This window comes from Pecten maximus, unplaced genomic scaffold, assembly GCF_902652985.1.
Source record: "Pecten maximus unplaced genomic scaffold, xPecMax1.1, whole genome shotgun sequence".
In the NCBI taxonomy this organism is placed as follows: Eukaryota; Metazoa; Mollusca; class Bivalvia; order Pectinida; family Pectinidae; genus Pecten; species Pecten maximus.
This window is the reverse complement of record NW_022979523.1, coordinates 550,286-559,724: the sequence shown is the minus strand read 5'-3', so window position 1 is coordinate 559,724 and position 9,439 is coordinate 550,286. Positions and strand designations below refer to the sequence as shown.

The 9,439-nt window shown below is 34.3% G+C and overlaps 1 protein-coding gene across 1 annotated transcript; it reads left to right on the top strand.

The window, feature by feature from the left end:
- The first annotated feature begins 1,185 nt into the window (after window positions 1–1,185).
- On the top strand, window positions 1,186–8,608 carry LOC117318808 (multiple epidermal growth factor-like domains protein 10). The gene is made up of 10 exons (XM_033873764.1): window positions 1,186–1,300; window positions 1,627–1,761; window positions 2,382–2,516; window positions 2,948–3,082; window positions 4,190–4,324; window positions 5,819–5,914; window positions 6,090–6,191; window positions 6,759–6,855; window positions 7,228–7,268; window positions 8,173–8,608. The coding sequence occupies exons 1-10, from the start codon at window positions 1,237–1,239 to the stop codon at window positions 8,256–8,258; spliced, it is 1,026 nt and encodes a 341-aa protein (XP_033729655.1). The 5' UTR covers window positions 1,186–1,236; the 3' UTR covers window positions 8,259–8,608.
- The last annotated feature ends 831 nt before the right edge of the window (window positions 8,609–9,439 follow it).

The window sequence follows — 9,439 nt, the reverse complement described above, 5'->3', positions numbered from 1 at the left end:
ACCGCTTTTATGGGGGTAAACAGTAGGTAACATGAATCTAAAATCGATTATTTTTTTTTAAATTTAAATTAAAGAGAAAGTTCCAAGAAGACGGATTATTTAAATTTAAAAGAGATATACCACTTTCAATTGTTTTTTCCCCGCAAAAATTGCACCCGAAATGGTTCTGCTCCTTTATAAACATTAGACCTGATATTTGCAACATTCATATCTTGCATAATTGGCTTCTTGATTTTCGGGTGACCCTGTCCTTCATGTAAAATCAAATAGGTCAAATGATCAAAGAATGTAAATAATCAAAATAATTTAAAACGGTTAATTTGTACGACTAGATAATGTTCTTATGATGATATTTGCAATGTTTCAAGGTCAACTAAAATCATGCAGATATGGCACTTTGAGATATCTTTCCCCCTTCAAAAGTCAAAATCATCCAAAACTACAATTTAAATGTTCCGCTTCTTTAACTCAGATATTTGATAAGTAGCACTTTTGTAGTTATGCAGGTCGCTGTCCTTAACCTGAGCAGATAAAACAACCCCATTTTGCAGGGCATATTAAAAAAATTGCTCTCTTTAGAAAGATTTTTTTACTATACTTTTGTTTCTGAATTCAAAATTAAGTTTAAATAATTTTCCTCATGCATTATAACTGATGCCTATATTTTTAAACAACACAAAACCATATCTACCAGCTTCACATTATGACTTACAACGAAAATGTTTAATTCATCCTCAACAGTTAATGTGATTTCATTACCGTTAGTAGTTATTGTTAAGAGTCACTGGACCAACGCTTAGATCGGTAGTTTAAATGGCATACATGTATCTGCAAAGCTGGAAGCTGGATAGCATAAGTACAGCTATACTTCCTATCATGCATTTCACAGTAACCGTTCATTTCATAAACTATCTGTATTTCTATAATCATTGCCGTATATAATTGTTCTAATAACTTCTGGACAAGCGATATACCAATTGTTCTAAGCATATTTGGCTATGCATTTACTTCTAGATATGCCAAGACCCATTAACTGTGGTTATTCTAAATCCCTGTCGTCAAATGGTGCAAATTGTGTTTTTCATTTTAATTTCAGGTCGTGCCGATGGATACCAATTTTGGATATCAAATGGAACAGATGTACCGTCTGGTATCAAATGTTATGAGGATGCTGATGTGGGCTATCCAAATATCACTCAAAACATCACTTCTTGTAACATAACTGGTAAAACATTGATGATATACATCACACGGACGTCTGGCAACGCGCATATGGACGTGTGCGAAGTGGATGTATATGGTAATTTATAATTAAACTTGGTTATAACCCTCCGTATCTAAAATAATATTTCCGTTATAAATGTTGTCACACATCTAAAAAGTCGCCCGTACCGTGCGACAATTTTTTTAAAAAAAATATTTCTGTTCAATGCTTCAAGAACACCTCTTATATTAAAATGGCGCGCATGGGTAATTTTGTTGATGATATGCTAGATACTATAATTGATATAGGTAAACCAAGCTATTCAAATAAAAAAAATGATATAGCTTTATATAAATAGAAATAACTTTTCGTGTTGATTTTATAAAACAGTTAACGTAAAGTGTCCAAATTGATTTCGCCAGGCTGCTTTTCAAATAAGTATGGTGATCAGTGTGAAAACAATTGTAACTGTAAACACGGCTGTGATCCTGACAGCGGAGTGTGTGATTCGCCATATTGTAACGCCGGCTGGAGTGGATCAAGATTTTGTGACCAGCGTAAGTATCATTAGGTTACATGTGTGTGTGAACATTGCGACCCTGTTCTCTATTCACTTCAATCGAGTTGACCTACAGATGTATAAATATAAGAAAACGTAAAAACTGGGATTTGAGAGTCAGTATTCATTTTAAGAATGACCTGGTAATGTAAAGTGTTGGTTCTGTTCTAATGTTATTGTTGATTTTATAGTGCGTTTTTTTAATGACGCACTTTTCCGAAGATACACAGAAGAGCATTAAGCAAGTTAAGCAACTTCTTTTGTTTGGTGTCAATGAAGACATTTGGATAAAAAAAAAGTTGTTTACAGAGAAGGGAAAGAAAACATCCCAAATTTAGTGGTCTTTTAATGTCAGTTTTAGACGACTTGCTAAAAGAATATCTGTTTGACATTATTTAGTATTTACACTTATAGATACTTAACCTCTTTTTGAGCTTGTTCATCAGTTGAAGAATGTAAATACATTAACACTTGTTTTGAGCTTTAACTGTCATTTTTATATAAGCATGTTCCATTTCAACATTTGCATACTTGAACAATTGTTTACGTGTGGAAATATGAAATTATCCCCATTTTTTTGTGTGTTCAGCAGTTTATTTTGGCTGTACTCTGTTTAAGCTTGTTCACAAGTTACATTTGGAGAGAATTGTCTACAGAGATGTCATTGTAAGACGCCGGGATGTAACAGTCAGAACGGTGTCTGTCTCATACCAGGCTGTCAGGCTGGTTACTCCGGTGCAAGTTGCAGCCAGGGTGAGTAACTGTTTAGGACTCTGAGTGATGCTCAATACATGGTTTACTTTCAGTAAACATTTACTTTAACATTACTAGTTTAATTAACAGATTGCATTTATGTTACGTAATAGGATTAGCATACTAGTCTACCAGGTCAATTTGATACTCAACTCTTATTAAACATAGGTAGTAATGTGAGATCTGTCACTGACGTATCTTTACATTTATCCGTGTTGTATTTAACATCGGTATAAATGCTTTGTTAACAGCCTAAAGCGATGATATGATAGATACGATAATCAATACAGGCGGATTAAACTATTCCAACGCAAATGCTGAAATAGCTATAGGTATCTATCAATGAATCTATTCTTGTAGAAAATTGTAATTTGATATTTACATAATGAACAAATTATAGTGCAAAATATAATATCAATTTTTTTTTCTAGAATGCGTTGTTCCTTATTTTGGAAACAATTGTGCCTCACAGTGTAGATGTAGAACACATGGTTGTAATCATATTGATGGGGCATGTACAGTACCCGGATGTCAGATAGGGTGGATGGGGTCATCATGCTCAACACGTAAGTACACATTACTTAGACGAATTACTTGTATTATCGATATTGGATATCTGACAGGCGCAGCCAATAATAAACACTCTTTGGCGTATTATGCTAGACATATACGAAAAATATTACAGAAGGGAATGGCGATGACAAACACTTACCAGATTCCTTAATAGTTCTTAGTAACTTCATTAAGCGTACTCATTTAACGTGCCATCCTCGATATTCTAAACAAAAACGTTCTTCCTGCTAGGTTCAGGAAACGCATATTATACAACGCGATGAGTTGTCGTTTCTTAAGCAACGTATAGTCATTTTTTTATGAAAACCAAAGATCACTCTACACTCTTCCTCAGGTGAACTGTCCCACTTAAGCGACAATCGAACAATGTAATGGCTATGATTGTTTACTATTAATTAAATTACTTTGTAGGATTTTTTTTATTTTGCCATGACATATCTCAGGGGCGAAGAGAGCGCATGTGAAAAAACACGACTAATCTTTAATGAGATTACTCTGATCTTTCTTCCAAGGGGACATTCTGTATTCTATGTATGTAAACAATTTGGACTCTTGTCTTGTATAACGTTTGCCATGGATATCATACTGATATGAATGGAAAGTTGAACTGAAAACTGACTGAATGAACGTAGTTCGCTTTTTGTTTCATACAAACATGAAGTAGAAATTTATTCACATCAAAACTTATAATCAATGTTTTAACAGATGTACAGCGAGGTGACCAGTGTTGATATATAACGTGTATAGTATATAATGTTTCGTGTACGTGGAGGTAAGGGTGCTGCCAGAGAGCCATACGCAATAGGTGGTTTGTTTACATCATGTTGTCTTAAATAGTCGGACGTAAACTTGATAAGCTGATGACAGTTTGATCTGGTGATGTAATTCAGTCAGTAGTTCATTGTGTTAATAAATAAACAGTATTTATATCATACCAAACCTATTATTCCCTTATTGTTTTAATTTCAAGACAAAAGAGGTATTCAAACATTTGCGTTGCTGCAGCATGCTTCTGTTTCGCTTTTTACCGCACGTGTCGTTTAATCCATATTTGTGACGAGTTTGAGTGTTAAATATCTGTAATGCATTTGTTTCATAAGAATGCCAACCAGGATATTTTGGAGCTAATTGTTCGAAACAATGTCATTGCAAAGACGCTGGATGTAGTCATGTGGCAGGAAACTGCTCGTCATCAGGATGTCTGCCCGGATGGAGAGGAAATACGTGTAGCGAAAGTAAGTATCAGACTGGAGGGCTGTATTATACCTATTGAACACCAATCCAATATCCCACTGTACAGGGGATACGTGTAGAGAACGTGTGAGTAACAGGCTGGGGAGGGGATGATTGTAGTGAACGTGAGTAAAATTAGAGAGAATATAGCTTAATGACATGTCAGGTAAGATTGAAGGCCAAGAAATTCAAAGAAAAAAATATGATCTATTTCAATCTGATGAAATTGTTGACTCTATTATGTATACGCCATTTTCCGATTGCACTGACCGCCGTTTTGAAAACGAATATTATGCTAAATATGTCAAATATTTGTGAGAATTTTCCATTTTTTATATACTTGTACCATACCAGATTTTCCAGATGTTCTTTTGAATTTGGTGAAATTTTGGTTCCATCGAGAAAAACCAAGCAACCAGAATTAATTAACTCATAGCCATTCTTGCCTTAATCGCAATAACTCCAATGGCTTTGTATCATGAATAAATCTTTTGATCTCTTTTCAAACTTACACTGGATTTTTCTCCTGGTCAACATTTTCCTGTTTAGGATCAGCTTAAGATCTAGGTAGGGGAACAAATTTGGAAAAACAAAATAGATTCTGAGATGTATAGAAACATGATTATTGGAATATAGGAATAGAATGTTCACAAGACTGGTGTAGATTTAAAGGGAGGTTACATCGGCCAAATAAGTTAAAATCTTCGGCTGACTTCTCCACGCTTAGTTACAGGCCCAAAACTACGATAATTGGTTAGCAGCTTACTGCTTAAATGCTTTTGAGTACTTTGAATTGAGTCAAAGATCAACTATCGGAATTCGACAGAGGTGACGTTCAATAGTCCTATTTTAGGTAAAAACAATTAAATTTTGTGTTCTACAAAGGCTTCAGTTTGGATATTTGGTATCTTCAAAACGATTTTTGAACCATGGTATTAGGCCTGTGCCATGCTTTGTTGAAAGGTTATCGAATTGGAAAGATACATGTAATGGTAATATTTTTTTATTTCATATGTAATGATGATACTATACTTCTAACGATAATGAAATAGTAAGAATAGACCATTCTACCACAAAAGATCAGCGATTGAATACAATTTTTCCGTTCGTATTTCGAAACTCAATGTGTTTTGGTTGCATTAGATTACGTCTTTAATGCACGGAAGGGGCGTCGATATAGTGCTAGATGTTGAAAATATAATTCAAGAAAATATTCCATTCTCGGTAATGCTTTTTCAACCGTTAAATTTTCGAATGATTGATAGCGACCTCTGGAGGGCGCTTTTTTGCATGTATTTTCCCAAGTGCTCAGCTCACTAGAATAAGTAATATCGACTTTGCCAAGTTATTTTCGTTTTAGCTCGTAGTTAACAAGCCATTTCTTTTATGTTTAACCAGTGCCTTATTTATCGCAAACAAACAAATGAAAAAAAAACAAAAAAACAAAAAACAAACAAAACTAAAACCCTTTTATCTTAATGTTTCTTTACTTTTAGGTTGTGGTACGGGGAGTTTTGGAGAAAAATGTTCCCTGGCTTGTCCTGTGACGTGTAAAGACTTCGTGTGTCATCACGAAACTGGCCACTGCTTGGGTAAATGGCAATATAACACTCGAATAATGAAATCAGAATTCAAGTATTCACCGAATGGCATGCATATATGTTCTCTATCAAACTGCTAGCGATATATCTGGCACTGTATTACATGCCAGACCTACAACGTTTGACATTTAACAGGATTCAATAATAGTGCTATTTTTCTATATAGATTGCTATCCTGGAAAGTACGGAGTGGTGTGTGGAGCTGATTGTCCGGACACATGTACAGACAACATCTGTAATAAGGACGATGGACAATGTTTAACCACTGGTGGGTACATGAGTAGATGTCCATCGTGGATATTTTATCCAATATGATCATGCGTTTAGCATTATATGTAACAAAAGTTTTGCAATCAAATAAGAATCTGTACATGACAAGCAAGTATGTATGAAAAAGACAACTTTGTATAAAGCAAACATTAATACCCCCCGGGTAGGTTTTTTTTCCCCTTTTTTTTTCTTCTCAAAAGCGATTATAATCATACATATTTACTGAAAATATTTGTATATTTTTCGATGGTATATTTTAACGCCTTCAAAATTGTGTAATTTGGCCATTTTATAATATTAGATATTTCTATGGTTTTTCTCATAACATGTATGTGTTAACTGCAATGAACATATCCACTATGGTAAAAAGCTTACCAATCCAGTTGTCACATGTTTCACTAGTCAAACTAGCATGCTCAACCATGGCAACCATTATCGATATCTCGCCATATCAAAACAGAACATCGTGGAACTAAATATACAAATTGTTTTAGGAAACTTTTGTACACAGATATCTTGTTGTTATTTGAATGCAATAACCTCTTTAAAATGGTTTGTATTACAGCCGATTCTAACCTGACTATAATAGCTGCCCTGTCTGCTGTTTGTGGGCTTCTTTTAGCTGCACTGATCGCCTTAACAGTAGTGATATGCTTTCTGCGGTAAGTGTTAGGTTAAGTTTACGGCATTAACATTGTCCTTGTATGGGAAATAGAAAATATATAACAGAAACAGAAATGTTTTCTCTCATATCGTTATGCATTTTAAAATAGCAAGTAATTTTGATATTCAGTACGCTATATTGAGTGAAACCTTATTGGCGTAAAACAAAATAACCGTTACCCCGAAACATACAATATTTAATATTTTGCTAACTTGTTAAGTATTTATGATACACAAGCTTACCAATAATAAAAGATAGGTACAATTTAAAGCAGTATAGATGGGAAACGTTTTACATCAAACGGCGGTTTTGCTTATGGCTGTTGATTGGTCAAAACAACTTTATACATAGATATTCTTTCTATTTGTAGAAGAAGACCAAACAGAAAGAAGTCGTCAGATAAGGAAACAGGTGAGAAGGGAAAAGTGATAATAGATATTTACGAAGCACGAGAACAAATATCAAGCAACTGGTTGCTTATTTATCTGTTTTCGATATTTGTATTTAGTACCCGCTTAGTCGAATCGTTTAACATACCATGAACTACTGACTTAAATTGATTATATGAAAGACATGTTATGATATAAACTGTTAAAGGGTTATACCGCATAATCCTCGCATTAATTCAAACAAGACTTTTCTTGTATCTCCCTGAAAACCATTAGGTTTCATTAACATATACCGGAGTTAGTGATGCTACAAAGAGAGACTTATCTTGTGCGGACTGCTCCTCAAAGCAAAATCTTTTTCGTCTACAAAATTGGTATATAAGGTTTTTGAGGATTGCATATTTTCCAATAGGAAATATGTCATTTGGTTACAATGCTTACACAAGGAACACTAAGATAAGACATGTTTTGTCTGGGTTTCTCCTCCAAACATGTTGAATTAATTACAATAAATGTTCACAGGAATGTTAGAGATCGAGTACAGACGTTGTTGCTTTGTTTTCGTTCTTTTAAGTATTGTTTCCAAGGTAACCAAGACACTATGCATAAGTTTTAGTTCTGCCTACTGGATAATAGGTCGTCAGTCCTAAGATAGATTTCATTTAAACTTAACCCATTATTCAAGACATCTGGTGTTCAAGAACCGTTTGTTTGGAAAGCAATTGAGGCTTCGAATTGGTCAAAATTTAGATATTGTCTCTATAGATTGGGTCGAATGAGGAGTAGCGGAGGGTATAATAATAAGCCATTGTTATAAAAAAGTTGTAACATGGCTTTTCATTCGGTAAAAGTTTGATATGTGTGGCTGAATGTTTAATATCCATTTGTACATTCAATATTTCTTCCAACCATTGTTTGGTTTTCAGAACAATCCGTCCCAGATACCGGTTATACATCTATTACCCCTCGTCCAGAGGAAACTCCCAACGTCTATGAAATGGTGGTTACCTAAAACACAAGCCAGTGTCAGCTACTCAGTTTGTAATAACAGAAAAATACAATCTTTACAATTCCATTTGAAAAAAGGTATACATGGAGGAACTTAAATCATTTCCTCAATCTCCAGCAGTGATCACATTTAAATTAGCATCAAAGTCCTTGATAATTGAAAACATCACTGCAGTGTCGTGAACACGAGCATCGATCACATCTCAAGACTCGGCGAGACGTCCTAACTGGACCATTACTGTTGATAGGACATTAACAAGAATAATACAATTTGATATATCCATCAGTATATAGAAATGCATTTATGTCGAATTTCGTATATTAAAGTGCATTTGTAGATAACTATGTTAGATCTACTCATATACAGTAACTAAAGTATTGCTTCACCCATAAACTTGTGCCTCTCATGAAATAATGTACATTTAGGTGGAAAACATGTTTTCAGAATAATCCGACAGTTTTGAACTAGTATCACCACGGCTGGAACAACAGGCCTATACAGTAACTAAAGTATTGCTTCACCCATAAACTTGTGCCTCTCATGAAATAATGTACATTTAGGTGGAAAACATGTTTTCAGAATAATCCGACAGTTTTGAACTAGTATCACCACGGCTGGAACAACATGCAGATTTTATTGTTAAATGATTCTAGAATTTAACGATGCTTTGAAACTTTATCTGACGGGTTGTTTAGCTCAGCTTCCCAGAAAGTACCCTTTTTAAGATAAAAAACATTTTTTTTATAATATGTTAAAGGTTTTTTTCACTGTTCACTAAAAATTTTAGGTAGAAATGACATAATATGGTGAATTAAGATATTTTGAAAACATTAAAACTTCTCTATTGAATGCATAAAGTGATAGTATGCAATCATCAAGAAATTTTATCTGGAATCCCTGTAAAACAAAAAAAACACAGGCCCTACATCGCCCACCAAGATTTCATTTACAATATCAACTAGGCATATTTTCCTATGTTGGGATCAGGCACTTATTACAATGTATAACAGTCGATATTTTCCTTTTTCCTTTAGCATTTAGTTTCCTTGTTTCCAAAGATGATTTAAAGCAATTTCGGTTGAAAATCATTAAAATGTCTTTTCATCTCTTCCAATGAGCCCATCCCTCCTCCTCTTGAGCGGTTTCGACTTTGAAGTTATTGAATATCCATTAATGTCGTCGCA